Source organism: Rhipicephalus microplus, chromosome 1 (assembly GCF_043290135.1).
Source record: "Rhipicephalus microplus isolate Deutch F79 chromosome 1, USDA_Rmic, whole genome shotgun sequence".
In the NCBI taxonomy this organism is placed as follows: Eukaryota; Metazoa; Arthropoda; class Arachnida; order Ixodida; family Ixodidae; genus Rhipicephalus; species Rhipicephalus microplus.
The window spans coordinates 44328072-44345511 of NC_134700.1; the positions used below are offsets into that span (position 1 = coordinate 44328072).

Sequence of the window (17440 nt, forward strand, 5' to 3'; positions counted from 1 at the left end):
GAAATGGCGCCGATGATGAAGAGGCACAGGCGAAGACTGATGATGGTTATTGACAGATGAGGATGACGTCCAATAAATTCTTACACTAATTTCCCCCGTCGACGGAAGCGGCCAGCCTGGCCGCGAATTACGCTAGAGAACGCATACGATAGGGCTTGAGACGCGAAACGTGAACAATCTCTGTCCCGCGGCAGCGTTGGTCAGTTGAGACATGAACAGGTGTGACAAGGTAGTTCACCGGTGAGGTCTGTTCGATAACTTTGTAGGGGCCAAGATAGCGTGACTCAAGCTTCTCGCATAAGCCAAGCGTTCGCGCAGGAGTCCACAGATGTACATCGTCTCCAGGGCGGTAGAGAACGACACAGTGAGTGGCATCGTAACAATGTTTGCGATCTTCTTGGCTAGCTTTGGTGTTTAAACGAGCAAGACGACGGCATCGAGCAACACGGGACAGAAACTGGTCGCAAACGAATGGTGAAGAGTTGACGGCGCCAGAAAAGAATGAAACGTCGAGTGGTGATGTCGGTTGGCGTCCGTATACTAGGAAGAATGGAGAATAGCCTGTGGTTCGTTGAACTGACGTATTATATGCATACGTGACAAAGGAAAGTATGGCATCCAAATTGCGATGGTCCGGTCGGATATACTTGGACAGCATGTCACACAGCGTGCGATGAAATCTTTCCGTTAAGCCATTGGTTTGCGGGTGATAGCTAGATTTGTTTTATGAACTGTTTTTGATGCTTGAAGAACTTCACTGAGTGTGCTTGAAAGAAATGCCTTGCCCCGGTCGCTCAAAAGAACACGAGGGGCTCCGTGACGTAGGTAAATAGAATGCAAGAAGAAAGTTGCTACTTCCGAAGCAGTTCCTGAAGTGATCGAGGCTGTCTCAGCGTACCGGGTCAAGTGATCAACCGCGGTGACGATCCATCTCTTGCCGTCTGATGTAGTTGGGAGGGGCCCGAAGAGGTCAATTCCGACGACGGAGAACGGCTCTGATGGACAAGGAAGTGGTTGTAGGGTCCCGACTGGAGCAGTAGTGGGCCGCTTGCGGTGTTGGCAAAGTGTGCACGAGGCAATATATTTAGCTACCGTCGTGGAAAGACCTGGCCAGAAGAATTGACTGCGGATGCGCTCGTATGTTTTGTAGTAACCCAAGTGTCCTGACGTTGGGTCGTCGTGGGAAGCGCGCAGAACTTCAGTGCGTAGTGCGCGTGGTACGACGGGAACCCATCGGTGGCCTTCCGGGTGGAAAATGTATCGATGTAGCACATCGTCCTCCAACTTGAATAGTCGAAGTTGTTTCCGGAGTCTGGCATTTGGGGAAGATGAAGCGCCAGTAAGCCGACCGATGATGTCAGTGCAATAAGAATCGGCTCGCTGGTGAGTGGTAAGTACTGACGGACGGGTGGATGAAGGTAGAGAAGAAATCGATGATATCGACGAGGCGTCCTCCGTATAGCCGATTTGACAAGGGGATGTGACGTGCGCCGATGACTGCGGCAAAGGGCACCGTGACAAAGCGTCGGCATCTTGGTGTTATCTTCCAGTCTTGTAGATGACGTCGAAGTCATACGATTGTAACCGGAGAATCCAGCGGCCAAGTCGTCCCGACAAGTTTTTGATTGTGGACAACCAGCAAAGAGCATGGTGGTCTGTCACAACAGTAAAATGTCGACCATGTAGATACGGACGAAATTTTTGGATGGACCAGACAACAGCCAAGCACTCTTGTTCGGTTATTGAGTACCTCTTCTCTGCAGAGGTCAGAGTGCGGCTTGCATACGCGACAACTTTCTCGCGAAAGGCATGGTCGCGCTGGAGGAGTGTGGCGCCGATTCCTTGTCCACTAGCGTCAGTGTGTAATATCGTAGGTGCCTTGTCATCGAAATAACAAAGCACCGGTGGGGATGTGAGTGCCTGCTTGAGCTCTTGAAACGAGGCTTCGTATTGATCATTCCAATCGAAGGAACCGGTACTAGCAAGGAGCTTGTGGAGAGGAGCGGCAATAGTGGCAAAGTTGCGAATGAAGCGGCGAAAGTACGATGCGAGTCCAAGGAAACTGCGTAGTTCTTTGGAACGAAAGGGTCGCGGAAAATTGAGGACTGCGGAAATTTTGTCCGGATCGGGCTGGATGCCATCTTTACTAACGAGATGTCCTAGAACTCTTATAGCTGTGTTGCCGAAATGGCACTTCTTGTGTTTAATTGAAGTCCAGCATTGGAGAGACATGTGAGCACTTGATCTAGGCGTTGTAGATGATCAGCAAAAGTGGAAGAAAACACGACAATATCATCGAGGTAACATAGACAAGTTTTCCACTTGAGGCCACGAAGAACAGTGTCGATCATCCTTTCAAATGTGGCGGGAGCATTACATAGGCCGAATGGCATTACGTTAAACTCGTAAAGACTGTCCGGCGTGGAAAAGGCGGTCTTTTCTTTGTCTTCTTCGTTCATTGGTATTTGCCAATACCCGGACCGAAGGTCAAGGGTGGAGAAGTATTGGGCGCCTTGCAATGAGTCAAGTGCATCATCTATATGGGGCATCGGATATACATCCTTTCGGGTAATCTTGTTGAGCGCGCGGTAATCAACACAAAAACGTACCGATCCACCCTTCTTTTGTACCAAGACAACGGGTGATGACCAAGAACTGGTAGAGGGTCGTATGATGTTTCTTTTTAGCATATCGGTCACGTTTTCGTCGATGATTTTGCGCTCGGCCAAGGAGACTCGGTAGGGACGACGGCGTACAACAGTCTGACCTCCAGTGTCGACGCGATGATGCGCAACTGTGGTCTGTCCTAGTGCCGAAGCCTTAGCATCAAAGGAGACCTAATGTTTTGTTAGCAAATTTAGCAACGCCTCACATTGAGAAGCCGAAAGGTCAGGATTTATACCGGGAGCAAAGGAGGAGGAAGTAACAGACCGGGCCTGTTGTGGCTGAGCTGTCAAGGCGTCAAGAGAGATCAAAGATACTGGTTTGGTATCCACATAACATGACAATGCAGAACCTTGAGGTAGGAGGACAGGCTCCGGGGTAGGGTTCAGGCCAAGGATTGTCGCAGCACTGTCTTTGAACCGCACCAGGCTGGAGGGGACTACAACGCCGCGAGCTAGACAGTGGCTGGAAGGGGTGATAAGGACGTCACCATTGGCAATATTCGGAGAAGTGATGGCGATGAGTTGCTCCAGACCCGGGAGCAGTATGGTATCGGAAGCTGTGAAAAAACGCAATGGTTTCTCGTCGGCACGTTCGCTGCAGTGATCGGTCTCGGTCATCTCGACTACACGTTGACGGCAAGAAATTAATGCAGATGCTGATGAAAGAAAGTCCCAACCTAAAATTAGTTCATGAGCACATGAAATTAAGACAGCGAAGGTGATGTGGTGACAAATACCATCAATGAAGACACGCGCTGTACATTGGGCCGATGGTCTAATTATTGCTCCATATTGGCCCCAATCAAAGATGATCCAAGGTAGGGAGGGTGTCTTCACTTTCCGCAATCGAGAACACAAGTCGGCACGCATAACTGAAATAGTTGCTCCCGTGTCCAGCAAAGCCAACACCCGTACACCTTGCACAGTTACCAATAACATGTTTGATGGTCGTTCAGGAGGACTTGTGACATTTCGCCGCGATGCAGTTTTCCCTCCAAAAACTGCACTGTTTAGTTTTCCGATCGCTGGGCAGCCAGTTGAGAGACAGGTCGAAGGGGTGAAACAGAGCGTCGGCGTGGCGAAGGGGAGCGTGGTCGGGAGGCACGTGTATTGTTGGTCGTGTTGGAAATGCGCATAGGAGACGGGGATCGGTGGTTGGCAGGACTGTCGCCATAACGGTAGTAACCTCGTGCACATGTGTCGTCTCGTTCAAACGCGGCATAACCACGACATTCATCTTGCTGCCGACGTCGACAGACCCGGGAAATGTGTCCTCAAATTTCGCAGTAGTAGCGAATAGGCCGTGGGGCCCGCCAGGAGGAATGGTAGCTAGGGTTCGGTGGACGGGCGACTACAGGTGCGAGATGTTCGTGATCAGGCACAGGTGGTGGTACTTGAGACGGCGAGGGTTGCATTGAAGCGATCTGTGCATACGAAGCGGGTTGGGTGCATGGTGGAGCACGGTGGGTGCTTTGAAACGCTGACATTTCTTCCCTAATAATGCCACGCAGATCGTTAGAAGCGGGTTGAGCGGGAACGTTGTGAGAAGGAGGTAAACTGTAGGCTTGCAGTTCCTCACGAATTATGGTTCGAATGATGGATCGGAGCTCCATACTGTTTGCCAGGGGGTTCTCAGAGAAGTCGGGTCGCAGGCGGATTGACTGCAAAGTATCAAGCCACTGGCATACAGAGACGACGTCGGAAACCGTCGAAGGGTTGTGCGCGACGAGGGCGTTGAAAGCGGTAGGTCCGATACCCTTCAAAAGGTGCCGGACACGATCACTTTCTGGCATGGTGTCGTCGACACGGCGGCAAAGTGCAAGCACATCCTCAATATAGGAAGTGTAGGACTCACCGCAATGTTGAACACGTTCTGCCAATTTCTTCCGAGCAACTTCTGGACGGACGGTCGGTGTGCCGAAAATGCGTCGGAGCTGGTTTTTGAAGGAAGACCAATCGCGGAAGTCGCTCTCATGATTTAGGAACCACGCCTTGGCAACCTGAGAGACGTAAAACTGGACGCGTGCTGATTTCGATGCCTCGTTCCAGTTGTTGTAGACACCTACGCGGTCATAGTTGTCGAGCCAGTCTTCGACATCTTCGGCAGGCAGACCGGAGAAGATTGGAGGCTCCCGAGGAAGGTTGTTGACCGGGCTAGGGTTGGCGGTGGGTGGTTGAGCCGGCGGGTGGTTCGGTTGGGCTTGCTCTTGCGCCATAGTGCTCTGCTGGCGTAAGCGACGTCCCGAACGGAGCTCCAGGAGGTGGCTTTGGATGGAGAGAGGTCGAAGAGATCGGGAAGCATCTTCCACCACTTGAAATACCACGGGTTCAGCTGACGCTTTATTCAAGCAACAGCGAAATGGCGCCGATGATGAAGAGGCACGGGCGAAGACTTATGATGGTTATTGACAGATGAGGACGATGTCCAATGAATTCTTACTATATATATATATATATATATATATATATATATATATAGAGAGAGAGAGAGAGAGAGAGAGAGAGAGAGAGAAAGTTTTAGTGGATCTAGTGTTTTGCAAAGTTCAAAATAGAAGACGAACGTGCGAAAACTTTTTGTTCTAACGTTTCAGTCGGGGTCCGGCTTTCGTCAGGAAATACAAAGCCTAATAGACTGGCACTCCTTATATACATGGTACTACAGGGCCCCTAACACATGTGTAACTATATCATCACAGATATGATATATAACAAATGCATAAATAGATGTGAACATTCGTTCGATGTGAGTGTGGCATGATGGTACGACAAGACTTGCATATAAATCATACTTTGCAATGAAAAAAAAAATTTAAGTGTAGGCGCATGTGCCATAAAAAAAAGATAACTAAATCAGTGCTAACATCGAGAAAGATAGAAAAAGTCTACAACTGCAATGCCTCATAAAAACATAACATTAACAGGTGTAGAGCAACCATAAACAACGGTGAAAATGTGCAGTGAAATTGTGCAACAAGATGCGCCAAAATAGGCTAACATGAGTATACCAATAACCAACAGACAGTGAGAATGTGGAACAAGATGTATCAACGGGATGACATGAGTATACCAACAACAAACAAAAAGTGGAAATGTGGAGCAAGATGTACAAGAAGTTGACATGTGTATATCAACAACAAACCAAGGACAGAAGTAGCAAAAGCGGTGAGTGCAGTGAAAACCTTCTAAAACGAAGCGTACGCGTCATAACGGCTAATAAAAGCAGGTAAAAAAAAGTAAATGCATGGAACTGCGAAAAATGCCACAATCACTGAAATGAAACACTACGTTTAATAGAGCAAGCTAGTGTGGGTTTTACGTTGGTAGGAATGTCAGTGCACTTGCACTTTTGTTAATGCCAGACGATACTACTCTGAATTTGTAGATGCAATTCTCGCGTCTCTCTTTTATGGTGCGTTTTAATACCAGATCCTAATACCGTAGCCATTAGCTCTTTGGGCGAGTGTCCTGGCATGCTGACATGTTAATATAGAGGCAAGTTGGAAAATATGACAAAGTGCTCCTTGTGGTTGTTGAATCGTAATCTAAATGGTGTTTCGGTATGCCCTATGTACTGAAAATGAGAAGTTGAGCGTTCAAGCAGATAGATGCAGTTGCTGGTGTCACAGTTAAAGTTTCCTTTAATTCTGAGTGTCAAATTTGAGTTTGAGCTCTTAACTAATGCTGTGGTTGTCATGTGGTTGCACACTTTGCAATGTGGCTTGTGGCACAGACGATGACCAGAATGAACGGAAGGGGTCGTTGTTTTAGACCATTGTTTATGGTTTCTCTACACATGTTAATGTTATGTTTTTATGAAGCATTCCAGTTGTAGACTTTTTGTATCTTCCTCGATGTACGCACTGATTTAGTTATATTTAATACACATGTGCCTACACTTCAATTTTTTTTTACAAAGTATGACTTCTGCACAAGTCTTGTCGCACCATCATGCCACAATCACACCGAACGATGTTCACATCCATTTATGTATTTGTATATATCATATCTGTGAGGATATATTTACATACGTGTCGGGGGCCCCTGTAGTACCATGTATATAAGGAGTGCAATTTTATTAGGCCTTGTATACCCCGACAAAAGCCGGACCCCAGCTAAAACACTGGAATAAAAAGTTTACAATATATTTATATACATATAATACCCAGCCAGCTTGCATCCAGCCTTCGAAATGATGCCCCTGGGCATCTCCAGTCGTTCTCGCTAAGAAGAAGGACGGGTCAATTCACTTCTGTGTTGACTTCCTTCGTCTTAACCAAATAACTCAAAAAGACGTTAACTCCTTACTGAGAATTGATGATTACCTTGACTGCCTCCAAGGTACAAAGTTCTCTTCTATTGACTTATAAAGCAACTACTGGCAAGTCCCTCTGGCACCTGAAGGTCAGCCTAAGACGGCCTTTGTTACGCCTGATGACGTTTACGAATTTTGTGTCATGCCTTTTGGTCTTTGCAACGCCCCCGCAACATTCGAGCGGATGATGGACAATCTTTCGCGTGGCCTGAAGTGGAAAACATGCTTGTGCTACTTGGATGACGTAGTTATATTTTCACCAGATTTTCCAACGCATCTCCGCGGGCTAGATGAAGTACTGCAGTGCCTAACTGACGCTGGCCTTCAGCTCAACCTGAAGAAATGCCGCTTCGGCGCAAATCAGCTCACCATCCTCGGCCATGTTGTCTCTAAAGACGGTATTCTTCCTGACACCGCCAAGCTTCGTACAGTAGCAGAGTTTCCTAAACCTGCGTCTCTGAAGGATCTGCGCAGGTTTCTTGGCCTCTGCTCCTATTTCCGCCGCTTTATTCGGAATTTTGCGATGATCACCGCCCCCTTGACTGAACTTCTGCGCAGTGACTCGAAAAGTTACGCTTGGTCACCCGCCTGTGACGATGCTTTCGAAAAGTTGCGCCGCCTGTTAACCTCGCCGGCAATCTTGCGTCACTTCGACCCGACTGCTGCGACGGAGGTACACACCGATGCTAGCGGTGTTGTACTCGGCGCCGTGCTCGCGCAGCGCAAATCAGGATTCCAGGAGTACGTAGTCGCACATGCAAGCCGCACCCTCACTAAAGCGGAGAACTATTCTTCTGTGACGGAGATGGAGTGTCTGGCAATTATTTGGGCTCTAGGTAAATTTAGACCCTACCTACTTGGTCACCGGTTCGACGTAGTCACCGATCACTGTGCGCTTTTTTGGTTATCCACATTGAAAGACGCCTCCGGCCGTTTAGCTCGGTGGGCTTTGCGGTTGCAAGAGTTCGACATGAGTGTTGTCTATAGGTCTGGCCAACGTCACACTGATGCTGATGCCCTCTCCCGTTCACCTGTCTCCTCCAAAAACTCTGCATGTGTATCTGCCGTGGACGAAACAGTTGTGTTCCCAGCAAACTGCGACACGGCGTCTGAGCAATGTAAGAATGACTGGATCAGCGCACTTCTGCTATTCTTTTCAGACTCATCGACTTCTTCTTGAACATTGTGCCGTCAAGTGGCTCACTTTGAGATCTGCGATGGCTTCCTTCATCACAGGAATTACATGTGTGACAGCCGAAAGTGTTTAATGGTCATATCTCACCATCTTCATGCTGCAATATGTTCTGCTTTCCACACTTACCCTCAGTGCGCACATGCGGCCGTCTTCAAAACACACGCTCGACTTTCCTTCCGGTTGCATTGGTGAAGCATGTAAACCATTGTGCGCAAGTAGATTCAGTCATGCCCACAGTGCCAACAATGCAAAGCTCTCCCTCATCATGCCTCTGATCCGATCCAGCTACTCTCTTGCCCAGCCAGGCCTTTTGACCGCGTCGGAATTGATCTGCATGGACCTCTTCCATTCATGGCTTCCGAAAACCATTGGATTGTTGTCACTGTCGACTACTTGACACGATACACAGAAACAGCCGCTTTGCCTGCTGCCACAGCATGCAACGTATCGTCTTTTATCCTGCGGAACTTCATTCTCCGTCACGGCGCACCGCGTGAACTTCTCAGTGACAGAGGACGTGTTTTTCTCTCTGAAGTCGTCAACGCACTCCTAGCCCAATGCCGGATCAATCACCGAACTACCACCACCTACCATCCGCAAATGAATGGCTTTATGAAAAGATTCAATCGTATTTTAGGCAATATGATATCCAACAGAATCGAAAGTTGGGCTAGTTGGATATGCATGATATAACTGTCCGTTCAAACGCACGAATAAACAGAAAGGAAGAGAGGACAAGCGCTTTTTTGCAGCTAAACGGTTTATTAGAAAGGGAAGAATATATAATCAGGCAATCAAAAAACAATGCATGCGTGTGCAGGCAAAAAGTACACTTGTGGCACCTCGAGAACGCATAGTAAAAGAAGAAAGATTATCCCGGAACATAATCTTTTTCAGAATACTGAAGTGGTTTTTCTATCTAACAATCAACTTGTGAGTTGACGGAAGCTTTTCACATAAGAAAAAGAGGAGAACAATGCGTCAGTCAGCCAGCCTTCGGTTTTGCTGCACGATAAAGAGTTTGCTTTTCGTGATTATGTTCCGGGATAATCTTTCTTCTTTTACTCTGTGTTCTCGAGGTGCTACGGGTGTACTTTTTGCCTGCACACGCATGCGTTGTTCTTTGATTGCCTGATTGTATATTCTTCCCTTTCTAATAAAAAGTTTAGTTGCGAGAAAGTGCTTGTCCTTTCTTCCTTTCTGTTTATTCGTGCACTTGAATGGACAGTTATACCATGATATCCAAGTTTGTTGCCTCAGACCACTCCGATTGGGACCTCATTCTGCCTTTTGTGACGTAAACATATAACACTGCTCCACAGGCGACTACGGGTTTTTTGCCTATTTCCTCTTATATGGCCGAGACCATTCCACCACACTAGATACTATCCTGCCGTACCACCCTAATTCCTCCGAGTCTATGCCCATCTCTGAAGCTGCCCACCGCGCCGAGGAATGCCGTAAGCTCGCTTTGTCGTTCACAACCATCGAACAACGAAGACGAAAATTTCGACGTGTCGATAACCAGCCGTACCCTAACTTTGTTCCGGACATCCTTGCGTGGCTTTGGGTTCCTGCTGTCCCTACAGGCCTTTCCTCGAAGCTTGTTTAAAAATACCAGGGACCCTAACAGGTTGTCCCACAGACTTCACCTGTTAACCACATCGTCGAACCAGTTATGCCATCCACAGACCAGCGCTTTCGCGATCATGAAACCGTTCACGTACAACGTTTGAAACCGTGTTACGATACGCTCGTACTCTATTCTCCGTGAGTCACCAGGATGGCTTCTTTTCCAACGGGGGACGAATTGTAATGAAGGAGAACGCCCACTACTGCAGTGACATCGACACATTGGCACGAGGCGCTAGCTAGGACTGCCAGGTTGCTGCTGCAATGCTGCCCGTATACTCGGCCAGCTCTTGCTGCTTCTGTTCCAACGCCGGTACTGCTTTTGATCTTGCATTTACATTATAATATTAAATATATACGTGTCAGAATGGTTTTTGCTAAGGTGCAGTTGGAAGTTGCCACTCGTGTTCATCCATTTATGTCACTGTTCCAGTCCTTTAACACTTCTACCCATTTATGGCCGAGGGCTGTAGCGCACTACTAGATGGCACAGGCAAGCAGTTTAGCACAGGCAAGCAGTTTAGCACAGGCTTGCCTAGCTTGTAAACTTTACAGCCGATTGTACATTTACAAATGTAGTACACCATCAGCCTTCAATGGACAAGAGAAAGTGTTGCTTACCTAGGCAGTAGTCACTGGCTCGGTAAGCCCGGAAACCCCGCACAGAAAGAATGTCACTCGAATGCTCAACACTTTCGCCGAAGTGGGGTTCCATGACACGTAGCTGAGGACGACTGTTCTCCTGCACCATAGAGAGGATGAAAAAAAATGATGGAAAAAAAAGGCTGGTGTCAATGGCCCACCATTACCCTACTCCACAGACAATTATGTCTACCCAGAGAACCTCGAACTTTCTGTTCTCGCTCCAATGAGCTTAATCTGCTGCATTTGCGATGCATTACTTATCAATGCCGCCAGACAGTCTGCACCTTTATGGCAGGCCTTTCAAAGTTGTCAGCAACCATCACAACTTCTGTTGGCTAGCTAACTAGAAGGACCATTCAGGTTGCCTCGCAAGGTGGAGCCTGCGACGTCAGGAATTCAAAATCACCGTTGTTTACAAGTCGGGGCAAAGACCTCCGATGCCGATTGCCTATCCTGCGTTAACAGGTACCTAAGGTCCCTAGATGAAACAAGCTTTCAAGGTAGCGTCACTCATTGTTCTCGAGCTGTCCTCCTCACTCTCTCGCTTACCCCTTCTTTTCTCTGCCATCCGCGTCTGTAATTGGTGCATTCCTTGCACCTAATCTTGCAAATAGCTGGTGGTGTTATTTATTATTATGCAAAAGATTCAAAACGAGTACGCATGCGCACGTGGCTCCAGCTGGATTCTTGACGTGATTAAACATGAAATCGTAGACAAGACGTAAACTGAAGAGGAGGAGTGTTTCAGTGTGCGCCAAGTCAGCCAAGATTGTTTCACGGTGCTCGTTCAATGCAACATCGGCATTTTTCAGCAATGCTGTTTTTCTGTAAAACAACAAAAAATGGTTTCGCTCTGTTCAACTTACCTCGTGCTATCCGAGATGAAGCACACCGCGAAGTGTAGCTATGAAACAATTCACACGAATGCTTTCGCAGAACTCCGTTGATGTGGATCTGCGAAGCGAGTTTATTTGTCATTTTTTATTGAAATGCCAGGCGTGCGTCTAATGCGCGCCTAGTGCATGCCAGTTGGTACAAATACTTGTGCGTATGCACATATAGAGAGCAGCTGGAGGGTGTAATCAACGCACCTTCAGAAACATTTCACGCTCAACCAGTTGACCAGAACGTGACATAAAGGAGCCGAAATGCACTGGTTCGGGACACCTCACCAGTAGAACTCTCACTTTTCACGGAGTTCCGTGCACTGAACCAGAACCAGCTGGCATCACGATTGTCCAAATGGGCACATTTAAAAAAACCGTCATCCAAGTAGTGCTAGTCAACCATTCGTACCAGTCTTGCCATGGTTTTTTCTTGCATGTGCACAAGCCGGCTGTAATCACTCGTCACAACGTCACACCCTGTAGTCACTGGCAGGTTCCAGGAAGAAGCACGTCCACTGTGTAACAGCCCAAACAAAACACATTCCGAGAACTGGACTAGTTATAACTGGACGAACTAAAATGTACGACGCGAGATGCCATGGCTAGTGGTGTAAAATATAGATTGCACAACGCTGCCAGTTGAGTAACGCACACCCCGCCTGCTTTTGTATTGTACTGTTTATGTTTATATAGGTAACCGTTGATTTTACAACTCATTTCCTTTCACTTCATTTCATTTACATCTATTCACCGTGGCAACTAAACTCACACATTCTCTTTTTTATGAAAGTTTTGAACCTTCTAGGGAGTACTCCAGGAACGTAAGTGAGTAGGAAAGGGGAAGGTGCCGCTACCTTGAAAACTTGTTTTATCTAAGGACCTTGCATTGACCCACAGCCGCAGGACAAACAGGATGACAATTGCTTCTCGGGAACCTTAAGCATCAACGGCTTTGCAGAACGACAGCGAGCCGACCCTGAAATCAAGGGCCTTGTGGAATACGTTGCGGGCACGGCACGTTGTTGCGGGCGTTGCGGGCACGAAACAGCAGTTGCGGTCACGGCACGAATACAAGCATGGTGTTCAACGTGTTCGTATTTGCTTGTTTGTAGGTTCCACTTCTTGTCACCGCTGCGAATTCAAGTGCAACTACCGCATTCACCAAGACGGAGCACGAGCCACCGTTCTCAAGCTATCTGAATCTGTCGCCGATGCCACTTCTATTCACGTGCAGCAAAGACGCCTGTATCGGAAGCATCTACCAATCAACGACAACCACGCCCTGAACTGCTGCCGACTTAACTAGCCCACCGGACGCCCACCTACTCAGTTGCGGGCACGGCACGAATACAAGCATGGTGTCCACCATGTTCGTATTTGCTTGTTTGCAAGTGAGGCACGATACTTCATTTAAAAGCAATCGTTTGTCACTAATAGTCGTGCCGTGCCCCCAAACACTGGCGCTGATAGTGTGCGATTGTTGGCCTATATTTCTTAAGCATGTCACAAGTGGTGACGTCGAGTTCAATCCAGGCCCGAGCTCAAACTCAGATGACAAACTTGAGCAGATTTTGCAAACTTTGAAGGAGCAGTCAAAAAAAATTAGCTGACATTAACGTGATCAGAGAGCAGTCCAAAAGGAAGTAAAAGAAAATGGTACTGCCATAAAAAATATTGAAGACCGCCTAGCTAAACTTGAGTCCTCTCTGTCTAAACTGGATGACGCACAAGAAACAGCGACCTGACTGAACGAAGTAGTCGAAGTGTTATATAGAAAGGTTGATGACATTGGAAATCGCCAGCGCCGCAATAATCTTGTTATTTTCGGCCTGCATGAGCAAGACAGGGAAACACAGGAAGACCTGACGAAAGTGGTACAGGACAAAATTTTTTCTGTAATCAGTTTATCGCCTAAAAGCGTGGAGCGTATGCACCGCATTGGAAAAAGACAGTCAAAAGCGCGACCGGTTATTCTCCGACTATACGACTTCAAGGAAAAGCAGGAAATTATGCGAAACTGTTACAAGCTAAAGGGTTTGCACGTCTCAATCAGTGATGACTTTTCAAAACGCGTGCTACACAGCAGAAAGTGCCTTTGGGAAAGCGCTAAAGACGAGAAGTTGAGTGGAAAGCGGGTGCGCTTAGCTTACGATAAGCTCTACGTAGACGGCAAGGCGTATTACAGGGACGATTCCACTGATTCGCGTAAAGAGTGCCGAAACGCTCGCCATTACGAGAAAGACACCAGCTTGGACGGCAGTGAAAATTTTTCCTGACGAGTTAACAGTTATGAATGTTAATGCACGCAGTATCTGTAACAAGTCATCACTCTTTGAGGCTGCGCTCTTTGAACATGAACCGGATGTTGTAATCATGACAGAAACCTGGTTAAGCGAATCAGTTGAAAATACAGCGTTCCTGCCTCCCAATTATACTGCCTGTCGCAAGGACCGAGGATCCATGGGAGGAGATGTTGCCATTGTTCACAAAACTTCAATTCATTGCACTGAAATTTTCACCCCACAGGAATTAGAATGCGTTGCGTGCACGATACAAATGGATGGGCAGTGTTTTGTAGTTATCGCAGTGTATCGCCCACCTGGCACCCCTGAAGAATATATGATACTTCTTAATAATTTCTTAACTGATAAGTTTAGCCATTCTAATCATAAGATCATACTGGCTGGAGACTTCAATTTACCGCATATCGATTGGGTGAATTATCAGGAAGGTCAAAATGAACAAACTATGTCTCAGGTTTTTTTTGGATTTGGCTTTCTCCCTTGACCTAACACAAATTGTAACTACACCTACGCGAATCCACGAATCAGGAGAATCACTGCTCAACTTGGTCTTCTTGAGCAGATCTGCCGCGCAATCTAAATATCAATGTGAAGTATTAGAAGGGATATCTGATCACAAAATGGTGATCACGCATATAGATACCACGCGCACTCGGGTAAAAAAGAATAAACCTACGACAGTTCTCAATTTTTCTAAAGCAGATGATACTGGAGCAATAGATCATTTAGAGCAGGGATATGATGCTTTCACTCAATATATCTCTCTGAATACTACATCAGTAAATGATGCATGGAACATGTTTAAATGCATTGTTTTGAAAGCAAGAGAACTATTTGTTCCAAAACCCACCAAGAAAGTTAACAGAAGAAACCCATGGACTAAGCGAAAAATAATTCAGAAAAAACGACTCTTGAAAAGAACGAGGGCTAAAAAACCATTGTTAGCAAAAACACGTCATTACGTCAGTTCCCTTTCTCAGGAACTCAAAATGGAAATTATTCAAGCGAAACACAGGTACATGAATGAAACTCTTACCAATTTCATTAAAACATCACCGGGAAAATTTTCGAGGTACCTTTCAGGACCAAAACCTGGCATCCGATTTCTGAAGAGTGATAATGTAACTATCACAGATAATTACAAGATGGCTTGCCGATTTAATGAATATTTTGAATCTGTTTTCATTAGGGACGATGGTTCAACTCCTCAAGTGCGAATTATTAATGAGGAGCAATGTCTACCTGAGCTAACTATATCACAAGAAGGCATTTTGGGTCTCTTACTTAAAGTAGATGTGAAAAAATGCCCAGGACCTGATCAAATTCCCAATGCCTTCTTAAGGCGTCATGCCGAGTGGTGTTCATTTTTTCTGTTTCGACATTTTCACAAAATCACTTCAATCCAGTGACGTTCCGATAGATTGGAGGTGTGCCAAGGTAATACCGATCCATAAACAGGGTTCCAAAAATGACGTCACGAATTTCCGACCAATTTCCTTGACAAGTACTTGTTGTAAAACACTGGAACATATTTTGACTACTCCAATAATGAAGTTTGTAGAAGAAAATGGTATTTTAGGTAATAATCAGCACGGTTTCGCAAAGGGTATTCCACAATTTCAATTCTTACTGAGGTTACGCATGAAATTGGTCAGTGTTTAGATGGAAAAGGTCAAGTAGAAATCATATTTATTGATTTCCGAAAAGAATTCGATAAAATATCTCACAGAAAGTTGTTTAAAAAGTTGTCTTGTTTGACTGGTGACAGTCAGCTATTAAAATGGATAGAGGCATATTTGTCAAATAGACAACAATTTGTTGAATTAAATAATGTCTCCAGCACCAATAAACCAGTCAAATCAGGCGTGCTGCAAGGGTCCGTAATAGGCCCTTTACTTTTCTCTATATCAGTGACATGGGTGCCAATTTTTCTCAGCAAATAGCTATAAAACATTACGCAGATGACACCATTGTGTATGTGAGGATAAGCTCCACTGACAATCAGCTGGAGCTTGATAACCATTTACAAAAAATTAGTCTTTGGTGCGACGAATGGCAAATAAAATTGAATGCATCAAAAACTCTCTTCATGCACATGACACGTAAAAAAGACCCGTTATCCTTTTTTTACAGCATTAAAGGCTCAGTGCTGACTAAAGTAAAGAATGTTAAGTATCTAGGTGTCCATCTTGCACATGACTTGAACTGGTCCATGCATGTTGACAGTGTTTGCAATAAAGCCATGTGTAAACTTTGGTCGTTACGACGAAAACTTCACGATGCCACCCCGAAGCTAAAACAATGGCGTATAAAATGACTATTCTTCCAGTACTGACCTACACAAGTCATCTATGGGAACCATACATTAAAACAAATGCACTAAAATGTGAGCGTATACAAAACAAAGCCTTAAGGTTCATTTTCAACTCCTATTCCAGAACTCAGTCTATTAGTGAGCTCAGAGACAGAGCCAGTTTAATGACGGTGAAACGAAAAATGCAACATAATCGACTGATATTCTTTTTTCACATACTCAATGGAGACTACAAGGTTCACCTAAGGGAACACATCGAACTACAGCCATTTACCACATCCAGAACAAAACACTCGAAACATATCACACCACTTAGCTACAGAACAGATTTATTCAAGTATCCGTTTTTGGTTCAGAGCATCGATGACTGGAATCAATTACCTCAACACATAGTCGAACATTGCGGTTTACAAAGGTTCGAAAAGGCTTTGTCAGAATATTTGTAACCAAAATGCTTGTTCCTTGTTGGTTGAATATGTTCAATGTACTATATCAATATGTTCAATATGTACTATATCACTTCAAATCTTTTTTTCTTTTTAGTGACGCTACGAGATGTATTCGAACATGTTTCTTTTATCCGTGACCTATGCAGGATGTATGCTGATATAGTTTTGCGTTTTTGTTTTGTTTTTTCATATAGTGTGCGTCTTGAGCGTACAGTGTAAAACTTGTTTCCACATATGTTCTTTGTAAATGCCAGATATGTAACCCCAACTCCCGTCTTGGCCCTTGGGCTGACAGTATGAATAAATATATAAAAAAGAATACCTCGAGGGCAAAGTTGCCGTTGTTTCAAAGGGATTAAAGCGAGGACTACCGTAATTTTTCTTGCTTAACGGCATACTCGTCAAGAAAAACTTTGCACCACACCAGGCCAACTACCTCACCATGGTACCTTCAGCGTTACGTCCAGAAGTTCTGCATGCTCTGCATCACGACCCGATGGCTGGACACCTTGTATTTTCCCGTATGCTAGCAAAAATACAGAAAAAGTACTACTGCCTGCCTCCCTGCCAACGTCACCCACTACGTGAAAACCAGCCGAGACTGTCAGCTACGCAAGACACCACCAACTAGTCCAGCTGGACTTTTGCAGCCCATCAAGCCACCTCGCCGGCCATTCCAGCAAATTGGCATGGACCTACAGGAACTGTTCCCGACGTGAAATTCCGGAAACCAATAGATCTCCGTAACTACTGACTAAATCACCCACTACGCCGAGACAAAGGCGCTGCCCAAAGGCAGTGCCCCCGAGGTAGCAGTTCTTCATCCAAAACATTGTCCTGGGTCATGGTGCCCCAGATATGCTCATTACCAACAGAGGTATGGCCTTCACCGCGGAGTCAACTCAGGCGATCTTGGCACACAGCCAGACAAACCACCGCCCGACGACAGCGTATCACCCACAGATTGACAGCCTCACCGAGCGGCTAAGCAAGTTAATCGCTGACATACTGGGCATCGACGTCGAACCCAAGACATG

The 17440-nt window shown here is 46.0% G+C and overlaps 1 protein-coding gene across 6 annotated transcripts in view; it reads right to left on the bottom strand.

Annotated features, from left to right (window-relative positions):
• lt (vacuolar protein sorting-associated protein light) overlaps positions 1-17440 on the bottom strand; it is a 635043-nt gene that overhangs the window by 395032 nt on the left and 222571 nt on the right. For all 6 annotated transcript variants that reach the window (XM_075896022.1, XM_075896056.1, XM_075895809.1 and 3 more), the window contains one exon: positions 10427-10547. In XM_075896022.1, coding sequence (XP_075752137.1) covers positions 10427-10547 — 121 coding nt within the window. The remainder of the gene's footprint in view (positions 1-10426; positions 10548-17440) is intronic.